Source organism: Oncorhynchus mykiss, chromosome 31, assembly GCF_013265735.2.
Source record: "Oncorhynchus mykiss isolate Arlee chromosome 31, USDA_OmykA_1.1, whole genome shotgun sequence".
NCBI lineage: Eukaryota > Metazoa > Chordata > Actinopteri > Salmoniformes > Salmonidae > Oncorhynchus > Oncorhynchus mykiss.
In genome coordinates, this window is record NC_050571.1 from 23087481 (window position 1) to 23114085 (window position 26605).

General features: G+C 42.3%; 1 protein-coding gene across 2 annotated transcripts in view; it reads left to right on the top strand.

The window, feature by feature from the left end:
• The window catches only part of htr4 (5-hydroxytryptamine receptor 4), a 90636-nt gene that overhangs the window by 39211 nt on the left and 24820 nt on the right, over positions 1-26605 (top strand). For both annotated transcript variants that reach the window (XM_036970202.1, XM_021583604.2), the window contains exons 3-6: positions 4247-4360; positions 7577-7777; positions 13210-13363; positions 19009-19577. In XM_036970202.1, the coding sequence (XP_036826097.1) occupies positions 4247-4360; positions 7577-7777; positions 13210-13363; positions 19009-19577 (1038 nt within the window). The remainder of the gene's footprint in view (positions 1-4246; positions 4361-7576; positions 7778-13209; positions 13364-19008; positions 19578-26605) is intronic.

Genomic DNA, 26605 nt, shown 5'->3' on the forward strand with positions numbered 1-26605 from the left:
GTTGTATATATTCAGTTGTACAGATAGCAACACTCCTGAAAATAGACAAAACATTATTTGGTGTGTTTTAGAGGAATATAGTTGGGTTTATATTATTTTATATTATTTTCTCACCCTAGCTAGCGTTGACATAAATTGTTCCTGACAGGTTGTGAGAAATCTCTCTGTATGAGTAAACAGGGTAGTGATTCCGTCGGATGGTTTGTCTAACAGTTTCTATGGTTGGTTCATGTTGAAACACGGACTTACCCTTCGATTCATTGACTTCAGTTATATTTCAGTTATTTCTCTGTCAAACTACACAACTCTGCTTAAATTCACTTTTACGTTACAGCTTTTAAGCTTAAAGGTACAGTGCTGTTAAAAACTTGTTTTTTCCTGTGTTTTTTTCACACTATAAGGTTGGAATAATACCGTGATATTGGTGATAATGCCCTTCTAGAGTAAGAGCTGTTTGAAAAGAGCAGCCTGTTTTGGTGGAATAGAGTTTTGCCCTGCCTGGTGACATCACCAATTAAGAAAGAAAGTTCAAAATCTGCTAGTTTTCAGTTTCTCCACTCAGACAGTCCTACCAGCATTCTTGCTTTAGAGATTGCTCTTTGCTAAAAATATATCTTTGTTTCTTTTTGACCATTTTAATTAAAAACAATCACAGTAGGGTACGTAATTGTTACCCAGAAATGATTTGATACTGAGATAAAAAACAGGTGCATTGGACGTACTGCCCTCAATTTCTCCACGTCACACCAGTAGAACATTAGCATGGTCAGGGTTGATTGCAGTAGCGAGTGAGTGAATATTTGGAGCAGACAGACCGATAGACAGACACTTTGCCCTGCAGTAGATGTCTACATAGTAGGTTGCTAGGACACTTCCGCTGAAAGGTGAGCACTAATTCAATTTTCAAGCCCCGACAGTTTTTGTTTATAATGAACCATTTACATCAAGGACATCAGCAAGGCCAAGGGGCTATTTGTGGTTTGATAATATAAACCAAATCATTTCCCTGTGAATTTTTATAACGCCTCTGGCTTAGGTGTGATAATAAGAAAGAAATATGCAAAGTACCATATTGCGGTTGATTGTGACAGGGTACCCACTTGCACTTGTCCGTAGTGTGAGAACAGTATGTGGGTTAACAAGTCATTCAGAGTTAGATTCTGGTTTTAAAACTTGAGAGCTTTTGAGATTGTTTTAGATTTAAAGACCACCATGCTGAACATCCAATCACCCGAGCATGTCTGCCTCTAAGCTTTTACATAAATCAAAGAACACTTAATATTTATATAGAGTACAGAGTGCTGTCATGTGACATTTCTAGTCTTGTAGAAGTTTAAACTACTGGGCTGGTGTGGTCATTGAGCCTTGGGTCCTCAGTCCTGGAGTTGGAACTTTGATTGTGCCTGTTGCTGACTGATTGCCTGTTACGTATAGCTCAATTGTAGGGTTGAGGGTCAACTGTTTCAGGTGTCATCATCACACACGTGTAGCTGCATCACGTTAAGAAGGCTTGATATTCACAGGCTTCAATCTGAGTTCATCTGAGGGGGTTTGGGTAGGACCTTTGTACCATAGGACTTCCTTCATGCACTCTTAGACAAAAGGTGCTATTTAGAACCTAAAATGATTATTCCTGCTGACCCAATAGGAGAACCCTTTACATAATCCTTTATTTGGTTCCATGTAGAACTCTTTTGGGTTACATTTAGAACACTTTTCACAGAGGGTTCTACATGGAACCCAAAATGGTTCTACCTGGAACCCATAAGGGTTCTCCTATGGGGACAACCGAATGACCCTTTTGGAACCCTTTTTTCTAAGAGTGTGGCGTCATATTAGTAGCGGGTCGAATATGAGAAGTACATTTAAAATGGAAATCAAACACTTACTAAACAATACTTGTCACGTTCTGACCATCATTCGTGTGTGTTTTCCTTGTTTTAGTGTTGGTCAGGACGTGAGTTGGGTGGGCATTCTATGTTGGATGTCTTGTTTGTCTATTTCTATGTCTGGCCTGATATGGTTCTCAATCAGAGGCAGGTGTTAGTCATTGTCTCTGATTGGGAACCATATTTAGGTAGCCTGGGTTTCACTGTGTGTTTGTGGGTGATTGTCCTTGTTCCTGTCTCTGTACCAGATAGGACTGTTTAGGTTTTCACATTTCATTATTTTGTAGTTTATTCATGTATAGTTTTCTCCTTTATTAAACAAACATGAATCATCACAACGCTGCATTTTGGTCCGACTCTACTTCACCCGAAGAAAACTGTTACAATACTAGGATTTGTTAGAGGATAGATGAAAAAGCTATCAAGAAAGGTAGTATAATTTGTCTGCTTTCATCGTCAACTAGACGTTAGAATAATGCGTTAATGTACGTGAAAGTAAATTGTCATCAGGAAGAGGTGGAAGACATTTTGACAACAAATCCTAGATGAAGTTTGTTTCATGTTGAGTTGACATCTTTCCCCACCTCTAGAACTAGTGGGTGTTGTTGCAATGCTAGAGGAACTGGATTCACAATGTTTCTGATTAAAACATAAGCTGATGTCAAAGGGATGCAACATCTCAGAAATTATACTGAACAGAAAATATGAACGTGACAATTTCAACAATTTCAAGGAGTTACAGTTCATATAAGGAAATCAGTCAATTTAAATACATTAATTATGCCCTAATCTATGGATTTCACATGACTGTGCAGGGGCGCAGCCATGGGTGGGCCTGGGAGGGCAAAGACCCACCCACTTGGGAGCCAGACCCAGCCAATCAGAATTAGTTTTCCCCAAAAAAGGGCTTTATTACAGACAGAAATACTCCTCAGTTTCATCAGCTGTCCTGGTGGCTGGTCTCAGGCAATCCTGCAGGTGAAGAAGCCGGATGTGGAGGTCCCGGGCTGGCGTGGTTACATTTGGTCTGCAGTTGTGAGGCCGGTTGGATGTACTGCCAAATTCTCTAAAACGATGTTGGAGGTGGCTAATGGTATAGAAATTAACAAATTCTCTGGCAACAGCTCTGGTGGACATTCCTGCAGTCAGCATGCCAATTGCATGTTCCCTCAACTTGAGACATGGGTGGTATTGTGTTATGTGACAAAACTGCACATTTTAGAGTGGCCTTTTATTGTGCCCAGCACAAGCTGCACCTGTGCAATGATCATGCTGTTTAATCAGCTTCATGATACGCCACACCTGTCAGGTGGATGGATTATCTTGGAAAAGGAGCAATACTTTTACTAACAGGAATGTAAACAAACTTGTGCACAACTATTTTTTGAGAAATAAGCTTTTTGTGCGTATGTAACATTTCTGGGATCTTTTATTTCAGCTCATGAAACATGGGACCAACACTTTACTTGTTGCTTTTATATTTTTGTTCAGTAATACATTTCCTTCAAAAGTTGTTGTAATGCTGTGGGAATTCCTATTTGGGAAGTAGCTACATTAATAATTTGGTGATAGACAAATTCTTAAGTGAGGTACTTTTAAATTTGAGGTAAATTGAGGTAAAGCGACAGAACATAATGGCAAAAATGAAGGCAGCAAATAAGATTGATCTGAAACTGATACCGGAACCATTTTTAAATATTGTACAGCTGGGTTGATACATGTATTCTACTATTTTATGTATAAGCTACCATGAGTGACCACTGTAGGAGTGACGTCTTGTGTGAATACTGTAGATTGTAAAACCTGGAGTGTGAAAACCACAAACATCAAGGGATTACAGTAATGTATTACAATTGTCAAACATTCACAAGCATACAAATCATTTTGAGGGATTTAAATCATTATCGTGACAGCTACTTACCTTGTATTACATACATGACAAATTAGCCTGGATTCTGGCAGAGTTTTCTGGACAATGCCTGCCCACACTGTCATGTTACCATGGGGACAATGGTGACATAACCAGTTGTAGTTTTTTTCCCTAGCACTACACAGCTGACCTGTGCTGCTCTCAGCTAGGGTTTTCCCTAGAACTACACACCTGACCTGTGCTGCTCTCAGCTAGGGTTTTCCCCTAGAACTACACACCTGACCTGTGTGCTCTCTCTGTAACAGGTTTCATGACATTCCAATAACCCAGAGAATGTGTACTAATTTGTCCGGTTGACATTTACGTATTATTCAGAAATGGAAGGTTATGTATTCCACATTTAAATAACTTTCCAATCAGTTATTAATCTTGGCTTGTTTTTTGTATATTCACTGACTGGTTGTCCCCTCTCCTGTCGTAACCACAGCAACAGCATGCCGAAGAGCATTGCTCTCATCTGCTTCCTGTCCCTGGTGATGCTCATGAGTGTCCTGGGGAACCTCCTGGTCATGACGGCTGTCTGCAAGGACCGCCAGCTCAGGTTAGTCTCTCCCTACGTCCTGCTCCCTCCTGTCTGTCTGTCTGTAGCAGCTCAGGTTAGTACAGCTATTGCTATTCTCTGTCTCTCTTTCTTCACTAAAGCTCTCTCTCTCCCTCTGTCTGTCTGTCTGAACTTTACTATCTTTCTCTTCTCTCCCTCTCTCCCTCTCTCTCTTTCTTCACTAGAGCTGTCTCTCTCCCTGTCTCTCTCTCTCTCCCTCTCTCCCTCTCTCTCCCTCTCTCCCTCCCTCTGTCTGTCTGTCTGTGAACAGAACTTTACTATCTTTCTCTTCTCTCCCTCTCTCCCTCTCTCTCTCCCTCTTTCTTCACTAGAGCTGTCTCTCTCCCTGTCTCTCTCTCTGTCTCTCGGAGTGTGTTTGTGAACAGAACAGAAGTGTGCTTAACTATCTCGCTCTCCTCTCCCTCTTTCTCCTGCTGCTCTAGCCAAAGCAAATAATGTTCTTTCTTGTGCTTAGCACCTTATCACCTAGTTGCACTAGACTAAATAAATCAGCCCCAATTTGAATAATCCTGCTCTGAGAGTATTATGGAGTAATTGTTTTCTCGTTAAAAGAGAGCCTGCTACTGAGTGGTCGATTGTGATCCCAGTCCCTTGGTGGTTGAGCTATCAGCATGGCATGCAGTGACTATGGCATTACAACACACTCTGATGCTGAACTGCTGTTCAGTCTGTCTGGTAACCTGGGGAAAGTATCATCCCTCAGCACTCCTGTGCTTTGCAACTTTCACTTCAGACTAGAATGTATCTACTGCATAATTGACTGTCAATCACCAAGCCAGTGTCAATACATGAAGAGCTGTGCGGGCAAAACACTTAAACGTGAGTCACTTTTGCTATTTCATTCTCCCTCAACTTTTTAAAGGATACATACTGTAGGTATATGTGAGCTTTTGTTATGGATGTGTTGACATGTAGAGTTAGAGAGAGTGACAGTATTCCATAGGGAGACATGTAGAGTTAGAGTGACAGTATTCCATAGGGAGACATGTATAGTTAGAGTGACAGTATTCCATAGGGAGACATGTAGAGTTAGAGAGAGTGACAGCATTCCATAGGGAGACATGTATAGTTAGAGAGAGTGACAGCATTCCATAGGGAGACATGTATTGTTAGAGAGAGTGACAGCATTCCATAGGGAGACATGTAGAGTTGGAAATAGTGACATTATTTCAGTCTCAGATTTGAAGTAACTTTGACAATTAAAGTTTAGCCCAGACACGCATGCACACACGACACATACACACACACACACACACACACTCAGGAATTGACAGCACCGGGTAATGTTATCCTCAAATCTCCATTCATTAACATGTTCAGCCCCCAAAAGATCTCACATCTGTTCTGTTGATATGATCTCTGATAATGAAATACTTTATTACCACACACTTCACACATCAAACCCCAGTTTGCCATTTCACTGCCCACCAGGACTTCCCAGCAGCTCAGAATAACAGTGACGTGAAGCAGTACCTCCACCACTATACCCTGGGGAATTCATCAGCAATCACCAATTTCCCTTTCAATAGCACACCTGTTACAGCCATCTGTAAAATGAGAGTTGTCATAAGACAGCTTCGCCATAATTGAAGACATTGTGCAGCTGGAGGCAGAGCCACAGAGCCAGGCCTATATTTGGACAACCTCTGTGACTTGCTTTGATTAGCAAACTGGAAAACTGGAAATGACCTTATTGACATTGACACATTGAATTGCCTCATCATGCCACACTATCAATCTAAACCTGTTTTTGCCATGTCCTCTCGCTCTCGCTCTCTCGCCTCATCCTTATCCATTCACTGGTTCAACAGACATTTTGTCTAATTCATTTAAAAAAAAGCATCTAATCAACAATGTGATTTTTTAAAATGAACTCTGCCAACAGTTTAAATCCAAAACATTGACAGCAGATACATATTGACAAAGCTGTTATAATCTGAAGTACTTAATAGGGCCACGAGATGTATTGTGATAGATTACATAAAATCCTTACATAAAAGATACCAACATTCTGGTAGTTTACTGGTAAACCTTCAACATTTCCAGTAATATACCCTCCCTTTGACAAGATGATTTAGCTTTTTATGTTTAAAAATTCAGATTTATTTACTTCCTTTGCATCAATGCAAACATGATCTTCCATTCATTCGACAGTCCATCCAGTTTTGAGTCAAAGCCAGTAGGTTGAACATGTTTTATATGTTCTGCTCAACATGAAAGCATGTTGTTAACAGACAGCTGTTAAACAACTTTTATTGCATGTTTTCGTGAAATGACAACGTGATTTGATTCAACAGCCGTTAGCTGTTCTCAGTCAGTTATTTTTAGCTGAGCGGGCTCTGAGTGGTGTCCTCACCCAGAGTTGTATTAGTCATTAATGGCCCATGGCTCTGGTCTATATCAAATAGACTGAGAGGGGGGACGCCGCCACACCAGAGGCTCACCCGGTGGCTCTACATCAATGATTCTTTCATTCTCGTTCTCTCATTCTCTCCTCCTCTCTCTCTCTCTCTCTGATTGATTCTTTCCCTCTCTCCCTGTCTCCCTGTCTCCCTCTCTCCCTCTCTCCCTCAAATACAGTTATCACAAATATTTACTGCAAGGTGGCAATTTAAAGTGTTTACAGTGAATGCTTATACAGTACTGTTCCATTAGCTAAATATGGTGAATGTGTTGTCATGGGTAACAGGTCCTTCAAAAATGGTTGTTGTTTAGTACATACTTCAGTACAGACTCTGACATGCCTATAAAATGGTATGTTTATGTGCATTTACCACTAGTCGACAGTTTGCTCTCTTCAGTGAGTTCTGAATTATTTCATATTTTTTTCCCAGTATGCCTCTAACATACTGTGTCGCCTTCGGATGAAAACCTTATCTCCAAAACAGAAACTTTTCAGGAAATTAGATTAAAAGGCCACATTTTTCCATTAATGAACTTACAATTCCAAAACTTCAAAAGCTACAGTATTTTGAGTAAACGTTTTTGGTCCTATAGTCATGAAATGTTCAGAGTACATTGAGGGGTTACTGCTTTCATATAGCCTACGTCTGTATTTTTGGCAAAAGTGGCGTTAGGAGGTTTTCATCCAACAGCGACGATACATTCTACCACATGATACACCTATGATTCAAGTGAACAATCATATTTAGATATATAGTCAATAAGATACTTCTCATTCCACTTCTCTCCCAGAAAAATCAAGACCAATTACTTCATAGTATCGCTGGCCTTTGCAGACCTGATGGTGTCGGTGCTGGTGATGCCGTTTGGTGCCATCGAGCTGATCCACCAGAACTGGATATATGGAGAAACCTTCTGCCTGGTCCGAACATCTCTAGATGTTCTGTTGACAACAGCCTCCATATTACACCTGTGTTGCATAGCCTTGGACAGGTAAGCACCACTGCTGAACACCTGGCTTGGAAAGACACTTCCAGTCAACATTTAGTCAGTAGTTATAGTATTTCATACTAACACTATCAACACATTTTAACATGCTATTTAATTAACTGATTTATGATGGCACTTCCTGTAATTGACTTTACCAAGATGCCGAGGGCTACTGTATGAGACCAGCTTTATGATAACATAATACATCTGCTGGGCTCACATATGAACACCCAATGCATCAGCTCTCCCACCAGACCAGTGTGTTCTTGGTCTTGCCTTGCTGCAAAAGATGAAATTGTAGTTTTATTCAATGATGTGGATGGAGAGCAAAACTTGTGCAGAGTGTGTAAGTAGCACTAGTAACTGACTGGCTGCAGTGTGGAGAGACACAATGTGCCATAAATGAAATGATTTAGATGTCATTTCCTCTGTAGTGAAGATCCTCTTTAATTATCATCCTTATTGTCCACATTAAAATTATTAATGAGTCTGATGATGAAAGCGAATGGGAAATGAAGAGAGAATGCTTTTAAAGAATGACAGGAATAATATCCATTAATATATTAATCAATGCATTAATATGTGTTGTAAAAAGATGCTGGGAAAATCCTGGTTTTGCGTAAAATGCGATGTGGTACAGAGCTTAATTTGGCCTCTGCATGCCTCCGGAGGCTCCACAATTGATCACACCCTCCATATGGAGCCTCTGACCACACCTCTGAATCAAGCATAAATGGGCTTTTCAGGATTCTAACCATACACAACTATAGGATGCATGACTTCCACTGTATTGCAGAGTAGCTAGTTCGTTCAAAGTGCTTTCCATGCTGAGCTAAGTATTGGTGAATTCTATCAACAGAGGGGGCCGGTTTATGGCAGCTGAGCTCTGAGTGCAGCGATAGATAGGATTGCGTCACTCCGTCCCCTGCGGTTATTATTATGAAAGCAATGTTACAATAATAATGGTTCTTACCGGGGTCATAGGGCCAGACAGTAGGACGGAGAGAGAAAGAAAAAGAGAGGGAGAGAGAAAAGGAGAGGATTTAGCCTTTTCCTCTGTCTCACTCCCTCTCTCTTATTTTTTTCTCTCACTCCACCTCTCCTTTTAGCCCAGAGAAGAGAAGTGTTTTAAGTTTAAACCACTGACAGCTCTTCAATTAAATGGTAGTTTAAACCACTGACAGCTCTTCATTAATGTTAGTGGAGGATGGAATTTTGCCGTCCACATATTTTTGGGAGAGCCACACCATTCCCTAGAGACGACACCATTCCCTAGGGATATGAGTGTATATGAAATATAATTGTGTTTAAGGTGAAAATTGGATTTTATTATTTACGAATGAATGGTGAGATGTTCCATTTATTCATTGTTTTGTTCCTCGATGCTCAGTGAAGGGATGTACGTTTTCCTCCAGTGTGTGGATTAATAGTTGCGTGCGTCAGGCACTAGAAGTTCCAGTAAGCTACGACCGCTAGCAGACAGTTATTACAATCATGAATCTTGCAGGAGGCTCATTTTTGGCTATTTCACAACCCATTTACCATTCCAAGTGTTTACAATGAGGAAGAAACATGCAACAAAAATGGTCTCTCGCCTGCCAGTCCTTTGGGCAGTCACTTAGTTAGTGCATAAAACAATTTTAGCTATGTCAATGGTGTAAAACATGGACTGCCCTGAATCCAAATGGCTCTGTCATCTCATATTTCCAATCTGCCCTTCAAACTTTAAATGTTCAAATTCTATTCGTCGGTGTTGTAGAAAGTGTGGTGTGTTTACTGTAGGTTGTCTTTGTGTTGTTCTCCAAACGGTCTTCTTGTCCTTCTTGTTGTGTTGTTTTGAATAGGAATTTCAATGAGCCACCAAATGATTTTGGGTCTTGCAGTTGAATAGTAGATGAATGTTATCAGTTCACACATCCCTGCTCTCTGTGCTTCCCTGTAAACTATTAGTCTCGCGTTTTTGCACATGCTCAGACAGCCATACTCTTTCTAGAACAATGGCGATCGTGCATAAAGATGGCAAAATTCAGATATGATGTCATTGTTTTACCGCTATCCACTGACGGCGTGCAACATGCTTCAATGTGCCAGTAAATCAGCACAAGCTACTTTTACATTTTTTCAAATTGCCAGCTTCTTGGAGCTAGAATTGGGATCATGTATACTGTGCTAATGCCAATAATGCCAAAAGAGTAACAGAGAGCAATGTATAATACAGCAAACTTAGCAAAACCAGGAATTTGTGGTAAGTACAGTACATGGGGGCTGCCATCGTAATGCAGATGAAGAATCACAGTCATTTCCAGAGATTGGCCGGGTAACATTACTTTTTGAATATGCAAATTGTATTGTTCCTCCTAAAAACCAATACACCTTGTACTTTATTATTGATACGTCGTCTTTCTGGTACCACATATTACTGTGACAGTAAGGCCTTGACATTGGCCAAGAGAAAGGAAGAGAAAAGCTTCAGGACATACAGCCATTCATTTGTCTCTGAGGGAATACAAACTTAAAGGATTCAAAATAGCTACAGTGAGTGCTACACTCCTATAAAAAAAATGGTTCCAAAAGGATTCTTCGGCTGACCCCATAGGGGAACCCTTTTTGGTTCCAGGTAGAACCCTTTTTTTCCCCCTGAGATAGCACCTTTTTATCTGAGTGTAAAAAGGCTAATGTGCGTTCTTAATGGAGATGTCTTCCAGTAAATCCTGTGTCTCTGTACAGATAAATAGAAAGGCAGTACTGGTTTGCTAAGAGTGGTGTATTTAAAAAGGGAAAGAATGCACAGTGACCCTGAATGGACAATCTGTTTTTCATAGAACAGGGTTGAAATAAAGTGTTGGTAGTTAACGTTTTGGTCTCTGCTCTTACAGCACAGATGTCTGCTTTTCCTTTGCCTTCAGGTTAACATCTCCATAATGTACATTTGTGCGGTGCCAGCAGAGCTTGGAATTGAGTTTTACACAAGTTCCTATAATGTCCCCCCACTGGGCACAGACGTCAGTTCAACGTCTAGTTTTGATTTACATTTGGTTGAGTTGTGAATTCAATGTAAAATGTCAATTCAATGTAAATTCAACAAATCATTTCACCAAGTCATTGGATTTAGGTTAAAAGTTGGGTGAAAGAAATACTAAATGCCTTTACGTTGATGACTTTCTGAAAATCCATTCAGTTAATTCAACATCATCACATAGATTTGGGGGGTTGAAATGATGTCTAAATAATGTTGATTCAACCAGTTTTTGTCCAGCGTGCCTTTTCCAGCGTAAGACCAGAAGGAACATTTCAAATGAACGATGGATTGTTAAAACTCTTAAATCCGATTTACTAACAGCAGAATTCTGGATCACATGGAATTGAAGTTTAAGTACCTGGTTTGTTGATCCATCTGTTTTCCATTGAGGCTCTGTTGTAAGTCCTTTAGGTAGCTATTGGTGGCCAAAGTTAGCTTAATAAGCAAGGTGAACAGATGTAGAAGGTTGGCCTGGTGTCAACAAACCACACGGCTGCTGTGCTTCTGGCCTTCTGACAGACAGGCTCGGTTTTGGCTAGGTGAGACAAGAAGTGGCGCAGTGCACGTACACAACCATGCTCCATCTAACCTAGACTCACAAACATGTTATTAATGAAGTCATGCTGTTTCAGAGCCATAATACACTCATTACTCAAGCAATACAGGGCAGGCTCACAAGATATCCTCGTCTTCTGAAAACCTGAGTACAAAACTGATGGAAGATGCCTCTCTGAACTTGGTAAACTGGCCTGGCACTATTTTCTTTCTAATGTGTCAGCTTTGTGTAGCAGTCCGACCGATCAGGTGCTCTCCTTATTTATTTATTGATGTTGTTAACAGTTGGTGGCTCCAGTTCAGTTGACCTGCAATGAAATATGAAATGCCCTCACTAACATCTCTCTGAGTCATGAAGGGTGACAGAGAGAGTAAGCATAGTAGTGCCTTGAAGACATGGTGGGCTGTGGTGCTGTGGCATAGTGATATAGACTTCAATGGGCTGCAGTGGGCTGTGGTACAGTGATACAGGGTGCAATGGGGTGTGGTACAGTGATACAGGGTGCAATGGGCTGTGATACAGGGTGCAATGGGCTGTGATACAGGGTGCAATGGGCTGTGGTACAGGGTGCAATGGGCTGTGGTACAGTGATACAGACTGCAATGGGCTGTGATACAGGGTGCAATGGGCTGTGGTACAGTGATACAGACTGCAATGGGCTGTGGTACAGTGATACAGGGTGCAATGGGCTGTGGTACAGTGATACAGACTGCAATGGGCTGTGGTACAGAGATACAGACTGCAATGGGCTGTGGTACAGTGATACAGGCTGCAATGGGCTGCAATGGGCTGTGGTACAGTGATACAGACTGCAATGGGTTACAGTAGGCAGGCCCAGTCTTGCCATGAGAAATCACGGTGTGATGAACCCATTCCAGGAATGTAACACCGAGGCCAGGGGAAAGCGACTACATTGGGGATGTCCGTTCTGGAAGAGAGGGAAAGTAGTCTTCTCCCTTTGACAACGGCCATAGGAGTTGGCAAGACAGAACAGATCTGAGACCAGGCTATGCAGAGAGGGAGAGGTTTACCACTTTATATCCATTGTGTATCAAAGCTGACATGACAACCTGGGGACCAATACCCACCACCGGGCAGCCATCGCCGTGATCCTGTTGACTATTCATGTGATGTTTCAGCTAATCCCCATCCATTGTGGAGGATTGCCTGTGTCTTTTTACACAGTGAAATGGTGTCGGCGTACGCAAGAAATGATCGATATCAAGGTTTTTTTGTTTAGTGGAATAGGAATTAATTGAACTGTCAAACGTCAACGATCAGTTAAATACCACTCAGAAAGCAATCCCGTCGACAATGAGAGCTTCGACCTGGTTGCTGTGTGTTCATGTTGCCATAGTAACCTGAAGTCCCTGAAAGAGGAAGAGCAAGTCAAGTGAGGCCTCTGGGACATTAACCTCTCAAGCTCCACAGACAGAGGGTTCAGCCAAGTCAAGTAGCAATTTGTGACTGACGCCATTTCAGGGATTTTTTTTGCCCGTTGTAAATAATTTAATGATCATGAAAAGTACACTCTAATATCACTTTCCCAGAAAAGAGGTAGAGATGTTTGATGTTGAAAATGTCCAAGATTAAGCAAATCTCTCAGCTACGCTCTGAACATGATAAGCACAGCTTTAAAAATATCTCAGATAGCAACATCAATCCCTTTGAGATCACAACTATACCTTTTATCTGTGTTTCTCACAAGGATCATGTGGTTTTAACAAGGTGTCAATTTCAGGTGCAAGATACACTTGTTGACCCGGGTTTTGTCCACTGAATGAAAAGCTTGCATTAAATATAATCATATCTATTTCCAATATGGAATCTTCCTTAGAAGTGTATCCTCTTCTTCTCTAGGTACTATGCCATCTGCTGCCAGCCGCTGGTCTACAGGAAGAAGATGACATCACTGAGAGTGGCTCTAATGTTAGGAGGATGCTGGGTAATCCCCACCTTTATATCCTTTCTACCCATTATGCAAGGATGGAACAGTATTGGAATAGACCATTTGGTGAGTTAAAACTATTTTCAGTTTTTATGTGTGTATACACTGCGATTATTTGACAAACCATGCAGTAAAACAAGGTCAAATTAAACGTGTTGTTTTGACTGTGCTACCTATATTGTAACTAATTCCATATGTCGTCAAGGACACCTTCACACAACCAAAAGGGTTTTAGTGAAGATCTGTTCCATGCGCTATAGGGCACATGCTACCTGTTTCAGAGGATCACCTCCCAGCAGACTGAGATTGAATCTGTGTCTAGGATATGATACTGAAGCAGTAAAGCCCACCTCCCACTGCTGCTCATATGAAAACAATGGCTGAAGCAGTAAAGCCCACCTCCCACTGCTACTCATATGAAAACAATGGCTGAAGCAGTAAAGCCCACCTCCCACTGCTGCTCATATGAAAACAATGGCTGAAGCAGTAAAGCCCACCTCCCACTGCTGCTCATATGAAAGCAATGGCTGAAGCAGTAAAGCCCACCTCCCACTGCTGCTCATATGAAAACAATGGCTGAAGCAGTAAAGCCCACCTCCCACTGCTGTTCATATGAAAACAATGGCTGAAGCAGTAAAGCCCACCTCCCACTGCTGCTCATGTGAAAACAATGGTTGAAACAGTAAAGCCCACCTCCCACTGCTGCTCATATGAAAACAATGGTTGAAGCAGTAACTCCCTCCTCCTGCTACTGCTCATATGAAAACAATGGTTGAAACAGTAAAGCCCACCTCCCACTGCTACTCATATGAAAACAATGGTTGAAACAGTAAAGCTCCCCTCCTGCTACTGCTCATATGAAAACAATGGCTGGAAGTGAAAGCTCAATGAAAGGCATTGGAGGACTGATACTGTGTGATGATTATGCTCAAATGAAACAACAGGGAGTCTGAATCGAAATGTCAGACCCCATTCTAATGTACCAACCCAAAACAAATGGACAGGGGGAGAGGGTGATGTAATGAAAAGTATTGGTCGAGATGGGGTAACCCTGTCTATGTCTATCATAATCATGAACTAGGGAATGGGATGAATATATTTAAAAACAGAACAACACAGACCCTGAAAAACTGGTTTTGTTAGATTTGTTTAAATGGAGGACATCTCTTTCTAATAATACTGTTCAGGTATGAACTGTGATTTGACTCCAGAAGGTAGGAGGTTATGTCATAAAGTTTAGTTTAATAATCATATTATTTGGTCCCTTGTTGAGTATTTACATCAGGGATTGGCAATCTACCCCCTTTTGAAGGCCCTCGGATCACCCCCCCAAAAAAATAATTACTCGCTGCACCCACTGTAACATCTACTAATGTTTGTGCGACCAATAAACTGTGATTCACATTTTTGAATACAGCACGTCTCTGATCTTGTCAATATCAAAGGATTTTATTTCATCATAATAGTACATTACAGTATATATCGTACTTTATATGTTTCTACTATACAGATATACATTTTCATTATGTAGTTCTCAAAATATGTAGTAGATAAACCAATATGCATCTAAAATTGGTTGGCTTTAAATGACGAACAGATTATAAAGGCTTTATATAGCGTTCAGACAGAACATACATGTGTTACAAATGATCTGTAACCATAAGACTTGCTTTTTATAGCGTTCAGACAGAACATACATGTGTTACAAATGATCTGTAACCATAAGACATGCTTTATATAGTGTTCAGACAGAACAGACATGTGTTACAAATGATCTGTAACCATATGACATGCTTTATATAGCGTTCAGACAGAACATACATGTGTTACAAATGATCTGTAACCATATGACATGCTTTATATAGTGTTCAGACAGAACAGACATGTGTTACAAATGATCTGTAACCATATGACATGCTTTATATAGTGTTCAGACAGAACATACATGTGTTACAAATGATCTGTAACCATATCACATGCTTTTTATAGCGTTCAGACAGAACATACATGTGTTACAAATGATCTGTAACCATATGACATGCTTTATATAGCGTTCAGACAGAACATACATGTGTTACAAATGATCTGTAACCATATGACATGCTTTATATAGCGTTCAGACAGAACATACATGTGTTACAAATGATCTGTAACCATATGACATGCTTTATATAGCGTTCAGACAGAACATACATGTGTTACAAATGATCTGTAACCATAAGACATGCTTTATATAGCGTTCAGACAGAACATACATGTGTTACAAATGATCTGTAACCATAAGACATGCTTTATATAGCGTTCAGACAGAACATACATGTGTTACAAATGATCTGTAACCATAAGACATGCTTTATATAGCGTTCAGACAGAACATACATGTGTTACAAATGATCTGTAACCATAAGACATGCTTTATATAGCGTTCAGACAGAACATACATGTGTTACAAATGATCTGTAACCATATGACATGCTTTATATAGCGTTCAGACAGAACATACATGTGTTACAAATGATCTGTAACCATAAGACATGCTTTATATAGGGTAGATTTTCCATATTCACAACAATACTTAAACCACATCAGGGGGCGACTTTTGAAGTCTCTATAGTGTAGTTGCCGTTTAATTCAGTGCACATGCCCTCAATGTTTGATTAGAGGTTTTTCTGTAGCACAGTAAGAGGACATGTGGTGATTGTGTATTCCATTTACAATGACTTGAATTTGATATAGACTTGGTCTTTTACCAAATATGGCTATCTTCTGTATACTGTAAAATACATTTTGATATCTTTAGTGTTAGAGAAAATGTGCATGTTTTATAAAGGTCTCTCTTGATCAAAACGTCTGCCCTCATCGCTGTGAACATCTCAAGGAGCTTTAGCTTGGCTTCCTCTTCTCATATTAATCTTGTCCATCTATGACAAACAGATAGTGTTTCGATTATCTATATTTTTTAATCGCTATAAATCAATCTCTGAATGTACAATAGGGATGAAACGATTGTTCCCTGATGCACTACGATGTAAGTATTGCAGGCATGCGCTGTCACATTCCTCTCCTTGTTCGGGCGGTGTTCGGCGGTCGACGTCACCGGTCTTCTAGCCCTCGCCGATCCATTTTTCATTTTCCATTTGTTCTGTCTTGTTTTCCCACACACCTGGTTTTCGTTCCCTCGTTACGTGTTGTGTATTTAACCCTCTGTTCCCCCCATGTCTTTGTGTGGTATTGTTTGTTGTAAGTGCTTGTGCACATTTATGGTCTGGTGCGCGTCGGGTTTTGTACCCGTTCTTTATTATTCTGGATGCCGGTGGTTATATATATGTATAGTAAACTGCTCCGGTTATTACCCAGTTCTGCTCTCCTGCGTCTGACTTCGCTGCCACCAGATACACACGGCTTACATGCGCTTTGTTAGTGGTTGTGATGTAGGGTTGAGGCAGGAGGTGATGGACAGTGGGAGCAGATTAAATGGTAGGAGGGACATTCCAGGTTCAAGTGGTTTCAGATTTCAAATCCTACGTCACACAGGCACAAAAAATATGTATATTCCGATCTACGGTGTCCACAGATCGATTTATAAGCAAAATAGTTGGTTAGAACCAGTACCAGAACCACGCAGATCCCCTAAACAGGGGACTTTACATCTAAGAGATTGTTAACAAAAGAGAAGAGAATTATATCAAAGTAATGCGAGCGTTGCATTGTAAAAGACAGTTACTTAATATAAACATGTATTGCAATGTCAAATATGTATTTCCAGATGAAACACTGATTAATCTTGGTGAAGAAGTGATTTTATATGATTTTGTGTGGTACTTTTACGCTGTTGCTACTCTGTTTATTATCTATGCATAGTCACTTTTCCCGTACCTACACATACATAATACCTAAATTACTTCGACCAACCGTACCCCTGCACATTGACTCGGTTCTGTATCCCCATGTATATAGCCTTAGTTATTGTTATTTTATTGTGCAACTCATTTTAAAATGGTTATTTAGTAAATATTTTTTTTACTCTTATTTTTCTTAAAACTGCATTGTTGATTAAGGCCTTGTAAGTAAGCATTTCACTGTCTGTTCTACACCTGTTGTATTTGGCGCATGTGACGAATACAATTTGATTTGATGTGCTTAGAGTTTTCACAACTGCCCCTTGGATGATCTGTTTTGAGTTGTGCACTAAGAGTTATGAAAATGTACCACATAGTTGTGAAAATGTACCACATAGTTCTAAACATGTACCCCATGGTTGTGAACATGTACCCCATAGTTGTGAACATGTACCCCATAGTTGTGAACATGTACCACATAGTTGTGAACATGTACCACATGGTTGTGAACATGTACCACATGGTTGTGAACATGTACCACATACGTGTGAACATGTACTACATAGTTGTGAACATGTACCATACATGTGTGAACATGTACCACACAGTTGTATGCATGTACCACATAGTTGTGAACATGTACCATGCCGTTGTGAGCATGTCCCACATAGTTGTGAACATGTACCACACAGTTGTGAACATGTACCACACAGTTGTAAGCATGTACCACACAGTTGTAAGCATGTACCACACAGCGTGTCCTGTTTTATCTGTCTTCACGTAACTTAGCCTAATTCAATATAATCAATCAATGGTTCATTCATGTCATACGAGTCATTCATGCCTTTGAAAGAGGGACTCAGCTAAATGACGTTGCCACGAGCAGCACCGCAGATATTGAGATGAGTGAGATACAAGACTTCGCTCTCACACAGTCACACACAGTATCTGCGCATATGCACGAGCCAGGGAACCAAAACAGCAGAGGAGTTGAGCCTCACGCTTCAACGCTCTTAGTTGTTGCGAAAATTGACCCACTATGATGTTCACTTTTTGCATCTAAGTCATATCGCTGAGTATTCCTTTAAATACAAACAAGCATTTTATTTTGAAATGAAATAACAAAGGGAGCCTTGAATAATTAAACAATAAATAAAGAATGAGCTTTTCTGCCAAACACCTATTTGAATAATCGTTCAAAAGCCTGGTGATTTGAATGCATGTTTGATTAGTAAAACATTTGGATCAGTTATGGGTCTACTTTGATAGTTTACAAGATCCAGCAAGGCAAATTAGCAGGGCAGTCATATGCTGTGCGTACTGTATATATGCAGTGCGTATACCTATCAATCGTAGACTAGTGTCATTTATTTTCTCCAGAGTAGAGACAGGTATGACCTGAGGTGGCCAGAGATTCTGGCAGGGTGCCGGTGGAGGACAGTGATTAATGATCTGTTTCAAAGCCCTCATCTTCCCCACTCTGGACCTAGTCGCTACTTTCAGGAAATAGCATTGATGGAAGTTTGGTTTTGCACCATTCATCATTGCTCTCCTAGATACGTTTAAGGGTTTAGAATATCTACTTGATGAACAGGAGCCTACAGGACTCCATTGTAAATGGTAGAAAACCCTGACAAGCTCAGTCTTCTTACCATAGACATAATTAATTGACAACATTTTTCACGTGCCTTAAACGTGCCATGTCATATACTTATTCTCTGAATGATTACTGTTCTGTGTCCGTGAAACTAATGTTTCATGAACTGACACATTAACCATGTGTTTTTTCTTCTTCTGTGATGTGTCTGTGTGTGTGTGTGTGTGTCTCTGTGGTGGTGGTGGTGGTGTTACCACATCCCAACCCCTTGGTAGATAGAGGAACGGAAGATCAGCGGTGATGCAGCCAACGCGACGGCGTGTGTCTTCATGGTCAATAAGCCCTACGCTCTGACGTGTTCCGTGGTGGCCTTCTACATCCCACTGGGGTTGATGGTGCTGGCCTACCAGCGCATCTATGTGACTGCACGGGAGCACGCACGCCAAATCAGTATGCTGCAACGGGCGGGGGCCGCCTCGGCAGACAGCGCCGACCACCAGCGCAACCACCGCATGCGTACAGAGACCAAGGCGGCCAAGACTCTGTGCATCATCATGGGCTGTTTCTGCCTGTGCTGGGCCCCTTTTTTTATCACCAACGTGGTGGACCCCTTTATAAACTACACAGTGCCGGGCCAGCTGTGGGCAGCATGCCTGTGGCTGGGCTACATTAACTCCATGCTTAATCCCATTCTCTATGCCTTCCTGAACAAGTCCTTCCGCCGTGCCTTCCTCATCATCCTCTGCTGTGGGAGAAAGCGTTACAGCGCCAGGCGGCCATCCATACTGGGGCCGGGGCCCCCCTGCTCGGCCACACAGATCAACGGCTCCACCCATGTGCTCAAGTAAGTGTCTACTTCCTCCTCACCTACCTGAGAGCCCTTCACTAACTCTCTACAGCCCACAGATACTCTTCAGATGGTGTTGGCGGCAGCTTGAGATTTTATTATTAATATATTGAATGGGTTCTTAGGCAGGGGAGACATGGATCAAGTCCATGTGGATGAACTGTAGCCTACATGACCACCATGCAGCTGTCTTAACATTTGCACCATGTTCCTGGATCTGAGGACTGATGAGACATATTAGTTTACACAGATGACCATCTACAAAAGACTGTTTGCTTTTCTGTGAGACTTGGTGAGCTAGAGACTTGCAGTAGTACATCAATCAGCCGGCTTATTACATTTCAGCCACCCACCCAACTGTCCAATTTTAGAATTCTCAGACTATAATGGAATAAAAACTGTATTGCTCTGTCCACTCAATGCATAATTAATTTATCCCCCTGGCTGTTCTAGAGGAGGGACCTGATGTATGTTACATGGCTATTATAGGGTCACTAGAGGTTAGACCTGATGTATGTTACATGGCTATAATAGGGTCACTAGAGGTTAGACCTGATGTAAGCTACATGGCTATTATAGGGTCACTAGAGGTTAGACCTGATGTATGTTACATGGCTATAATAGGGTCACTAGAGGTTAGACCTGATGTATGTTACATGGCTATTATAGGGTCATTAGAGGCTGGACCTGATGTACGCTACATGGCTATTATAGGGTCACTAGACATTGGACCTGATGTACAGTACCAGTCAAAAAGTTTGGACACACCTACTCATTCAAAGGTTTATCTTTATTTGTACTATTTTCTACATTGTAGAATAATAGTGAAGACAACTATAAAATAACACATATGGAATCAAGTAGTTGAGGTCGGGTGATTGTTGAGGCCAGGTCATCTGATGCAGCACTCCATCATGCTCCTTCTTTGTCAAATTGCCGTTACACAACCTGGGAGGTATTTTGTCCCATTGTCCTGTTTAAAAACAAATTATAGTCCAACTAAGCGCAAACCAGATGGGATGTAAGTATCACCACCAAGCACCCCCACACCATCACACCTCCTCCTCCATGCTTCACTGTGGGAACAACACAGGCAGAGGTCATACATTCACCTACTCTGAGTCTCACTAAGACACAGCGGTTGGAACCAAAAATCTCAAATTTGGACTCATCAGACCAAAAGACAGATTTCCACCAGTCTAATGTCCATTGCTCGTGTTTCTTTTTCTTATTGGTGTCCTTTAGTAGTGGTTTCTTTGCAGCAATTCGACCATGAAAGCCTGATTCATGCAGTCTCCTCTGAACAGTTGATGTTGAGATGTGTCTGTTATTGAACTCTGTGAAGCATTTATTTGGGCTGCAATTTCTGAGGCTGGTAACTTTAATGAACTTGTCCTTTGCAGCAGAAAACCAGTTTTCATGGAAAGCCAGTTTTCCATGAAAGCCAGTTTCTTCACAGCGCTTGATGGTTTTTGCAACTGCACTTGAGGAAACTTTCAAAGTTCTGGAACTTCAAACTGGCTTCTGTATACCACCCCTACCTTGTCACAACACAACTGATTGGCTCAAACGCATTAAGAAGGTTGGTTATTAGCCAATACAAACGCACTGAATAACAGATTCCCTACATGGAACAACAGATAGGTGTAAGGTTCTGTATATATTTTCTTAGTCAACCTTGTGTTCTGTTTTGTTGTGTTCTTGAACGTAGCCCTGTCTTTCATTTTTGTTCATTGATTTCACCTGTGTTAGTTACTCACCTGGTCTCATCAACTCCTTATTTACTTCAGTTCATTCTGTTTGTGCCTTTGTGAGGTATTGTTCATTTTGACTCCACTAAGCCTTTTCCTAGCTCGTTTGTCAGAACCAGTTAGCCTTCAGTCCCAGTTTTGATTCACCTGGATGTTTGCCTACCTGTGTATGACCATTGCCTGCCTGTGACAAAATAAACACCTGCCTATCCCTACTCCTCCGATGCCAGGTATCGTACCCATAGCCCTCCTTCATTCATATCCATGCCTGGAAAATAAGGTTCACCTGGGAAATGTCAGGGATTTCTGATGCAATGCAGCAAATACATTGAGCACAACCCCACTAACTTCGCCGCCGACAAGAGCAGGATGGATTTTGTTGCTTCTCGACTCACAGGCAAAGCCCTGGAATGGGCCACCGCCATTTGGACTGCCAACAGCACAGAACTTGGATCTGTCACCCATTTCCACACCCTCTTCAAAGAGGTATTCGATCACTCTCCTTCCGGTCGTCCTATTGGAGACCTCTTAGAACTATAACAAGGATGCAATTCAGCTGCCCGAAGAGCTCTACCACCCAGGAACGCGACACCTTCTCTTTCCGTGACCTATTCTTTCAGAGCCCATGTAGTTGGGCCATGCACCTCTCCCATTTATCGAACGTCAAAGGCGGATCCAAGAAGGGCTCTGCCTATACTGTGGAGGGAAAGATCATCTTCTCAGCCATTGCCCTGTTCATCCCCCACGGAGAGATGAGAAGGGTCCCTCCGCTGCCATGCAGGTAGGCGTGTCCTTATTTCTAAATATCTCCCAGAAGAAATTCTCCATCCCAGTATTGATAACCGTGAAGGGGGTTACTAAGTACATAGAGGGCTTGATAGATTCGGGAGCAGCAGGTAATAATATCGATCACCAGCTAGTACAAGAGTTTGACATTGATCTGACACCTGTCACCCCTCTCTTAAGGATTAACACCCAGGACGGGCAGCCATTGGGCACGGGCTTCATTACACACCTGATACAGAGCTTCACCCTCCAGATTGTAGTCTTCCACACCGAAACCATTCAACTAATGGAACTCTCATCCATCAAACAGCCACTCATCCACAGACACCCCTGACTTTGTCGTCATAACCCTGCCATCTCGTGGTGACAAGGTGAACGACAATCCTGGTCTTCTACCTGGAAGTTGTCCCATCCTTCCCTGCAGAGCCACCACCATTGAGGACTCTGCCACTGCAGTGCCACCCACCATACCATCTGAATACGCCCAGTACAGCAATGTCTTCAGCAAAATCAAGGCCTCCACTCTGCCACCACATCGCCCAGGAGACTGTGCCATTGACTGACTCCCTGGAGTGTCCCCACCGAAGGGCCGTGTTTACCCCCTATTTATCCCAGAAAATGAGGCAATGGAGACCTACAGTGACTACAGTGACCTACATTGATGAAACACTCAAACGGTTTCATTCGTCCTTCTTCCCCGGCTGTGTCCAGCTTCTTCTTCATTGGAAAAAAGGATGGTGGTCTCTGTCCATGTATTGATTACCATTCCCTAAATTATGTCACAATCAAGAACCGTTTCCCTCTTCCTCTGATCCCAGCGACTCTTGAACAAGTGGGCTGCGCTAACTTCTATACAAAACTCGACCTGCGAAGTGCATATAACCTTGTCCCTATACGTGAAGCCGGCGAATGGAAGACGGCCTTTATCACCGCACGAGGGCACTACAAATACCTGGTTATGCCCTACGGCCTTGCTAACGCCTCCGCCGTCTTCCAATCCTTTATGAATTAGTTTTTCCAGGATATGATCAACCGCTTTCTCATCGTCTACATTGATGACATCCTGATTTACTTCCACTCCCTGAAGGAACACATACAGCATGTGCAGGTTCTTCAACGGGTCCTTGACCATAACATTTTATGTTGAGACTGAAAAGAGCACCTCCATGTAACCTCGGTTAACTTCCTCGGTTTCGTACTGACACCTGGAGGGGTCAGCATGGATGAGAACACAGTCACTGCCGTCAGTAACGGGTACAAACCCACCACCGTTAAGGAACGTTTCATTGGGTTCTCCAACTACTATCGCCGGTTCATTCGGAACTCCAGTTCTACTGCCGCTCCCCTCACTGCCCTTACCAGCCAAAAGACCCAGACCCTTCAATGGACTGATTCCACCCTGACTGCTTTCAACAACTTGAAAACGCCTCTTCACCTCAGCTCCTGTACTTCGCCAACCTGATCCGACCCTTCCTTTCACCCTGGAGGTGGATGCCTCCGAAGTAGGAGTAGGAGCCATAGTCTCTCTCAGCGGGTGGGAACACCTCCCACATCACATCCCTGTGCCTTCTTCTCCAGGAACAGAACTCCTGGCTATTAAGCTGGCCATTGAAGAATGGCGCCACTTGTTGGAGGGCGCACAACATCCCTTTCTCGTCCTAACAGATCATTGTAATCTGGAATATATCAGAGGGGCCAAGAGGTTAACTAGAGACAAGCATGCTGGGCTCTCTTCACACGCTTCCTTTGTCATGTGACTTACATCCTTGGAAGGAAAAACGTAAAAGCTGATGCTCTCAAACTGCTATCACCAGTCTGACCTTCCGACCAGTAACTCAGACCCTACACCCATTCTTCCTTGCTCTTGCATTATGGGTCAGTGGGAGGTTCCCTCTGCCATACAAGAAGCCCTAACCTCAGACCTCCTCCTGAGACACCAGCTGGGAGGAGTTACGTACCAGCAGCTGTTAGACCACAACTGATGCAATGGTGTCACACGTCCTTGGGGTCAAGACATCCGGGCATTACACGAACCACCAAACTTCTAGCCCGGAAGTTCTGGTGGTCCTCACTGGCATCCGACGTAAGGGATTACGTACACTCCTGTCCAGTCTGCACCCAAACCAAAAGCCCTCATCTCCCTTCCGGTAAGCTTCAATCTTTGCCAATCCCTCACAGACCCTGGTCCCACATAGCTATTGATTTTTTATCACAGACCTTCCTGAATCCTCTGGTAACACCACCATCCTTGTCATAGTAGACCGTTTTTCAAAAATGTGTCGTCTGATTCTTCCTCCTCATTTACCTAACGCCATGGAATTGGCTGAGTGTATGTTCCAGCAGGTGTTTTGTCTTTATGGGACTCCAGGGGACATAGTCTCTGACCGCGGGCCCCAGTTTGTCTCCCTGGTGTGGTGAGCCTTCTGTGACCGACTGGGGGTCGCCCTCAGCCTCTCCTCCGGGCGCCATCCCCAGACCAATGGGCAGGCGGAATGCCTGAACCAAGAAATAGGGAAGTATCTTCGCCAACAATGTTCCGCATCGCCACACGACTGGGGTCGGTATATGGCCTGGGCCGAATACGCTCAAAACTCACTCATGCATTCATCCCTCCACCCTAATCCGTTTCAGTGTGTACTTGGTTACCAACCCCCCCCCCCCCCCCCCCCCCCCCATGTTTCCCTGGGAGGCGGAGCCTAGTACTGTCCCAGCTGTTGACGACTGATTTTGGCGTAGTGAGCGGGTATGGGAGACCGCTCACCAGCATCTGCAGGAAGCCTCTAATACCCAGAAACGCTTTGCCGACAGATGCCGCCGACCTATGCCACTCTTTCACCCCGGACAGCATGTGTGGCTCTCTAACAGAGACATCCGCCTCCCCTGCATGAGTTCTACCTGGAACCAAAAAGGGTTCTCCTAGGGGTACAGCTAAATAATGCTTTTGGAACCCTTTTTTTCTGAAAGTGTTCGCATTATTTAGTTCATAACTGCTTTTCCCTGACTGAAATATTACAACACAAGAGACTTCTTATTACACAATGTACGAATGCAGATATTACTGCAGACAAACTGAAACTTGATTTGTTTGTTTTGTTGCTACGGCGATGCTATGTTATTACCATTAATCAACAGGAAAAAGACAGAGTAGATATGTTAACTGACATAATGACTTTAAACTTTCTTTAATATTTGTAATTATATTGTAATGGGACTAAATTAAATAAGAGATCAAACAAAACAAATGATGTTTCGTCAACTTGCACCAGTCTCTCAGGCAAGTGAACCTCTGATATGGTCAGTTAACAATTCACTCTTTCTCTTCTGTCCTGTTGTAAAATACAGTTTACACTGAAACCTAGACAAAACACACATACCAAGTCTTGTTCGAACAGAAAAAGAAGGAAACTTCAAGTGTGCGTGTTTGAAAAACATTCACTACTGACAACCCTTTTGTTGCCATAGAAATAAGAAGTGTTCAGAAACAGACCATAGGACTGGGCCCTGTGACACTTGACTCTTTGAACTGGCAAAAGGGCTGAACATGAACACATAAGAAAACATAAATATGTGACTTATATTTAGTCAAGTGTGTAAGATTGTGTTTTTGTATGAAGTTATTTCACAAAACTCAGGTGTGGGTACATTCAAGTATATATTACATTTCTAAGTTAAGTGGTTAATGTTTTATAATACTAAATAGATTTTAAGAACTTGGGGGTCACGTCTAAGGGTTGAGAGACCGATTGTGCTAACAATCCTTAATTGAAAGCATATACGTTTGTAGTTTAGCAATGTTCTCCTCCGCCCTGGGAGTCTGCGCTGTAAACAGAACATGTTGAGAATATATCCAGATTGAAAAGTATAAATGACCATGAAAGACTCTCCACAATGTCCCTGCAAAAAATCGTTGTTTTCTGCTGCGGCACTTGGAAACTCTGGGAGAACATAAATCCCCGGAACAGTTTCCAAATGGTGGAGCTGTCAGCATGTTAATCGGGCTGATAAACAGAGAAGTGAAGTATGCTGGGATGTCTGTTGGTCGGAGCAGCTGTGGAGAGGCGCAAGGCGGCGGGCCCCAGCCCCTGTTGAGAGGCAACCACACTATAGACCTGAGAGAATTAGTTGTGGAAGGAACCCATGTAAAATGTCATGATCAGTGATTACTGAACACAGCAGAGTGTGATTTAAAATACAGGCCCTACTAACAATCTCCTTCTGTCTTCATTCTTCACTCAGTGGGGCCCTGCTCCCAGTTAAACAGACTATATCAATATGTGGCTAGAGTGAAGGATGCATTGATCCATCTCGGCAGCCAGGTGTAGATACATTGCACCGTAAAAGTATATTATTACCCCTGCTAGGAGCAGCTGATTCCTGATCACACCCCAAACTCCACCTTTACCGAGACAGTTTTTAACCCAGATGGGTAATAATGTCAACGTCGTGCTTGTGAGTGATCAAATGCTGTCTAGGGGACAAGACCAGGCT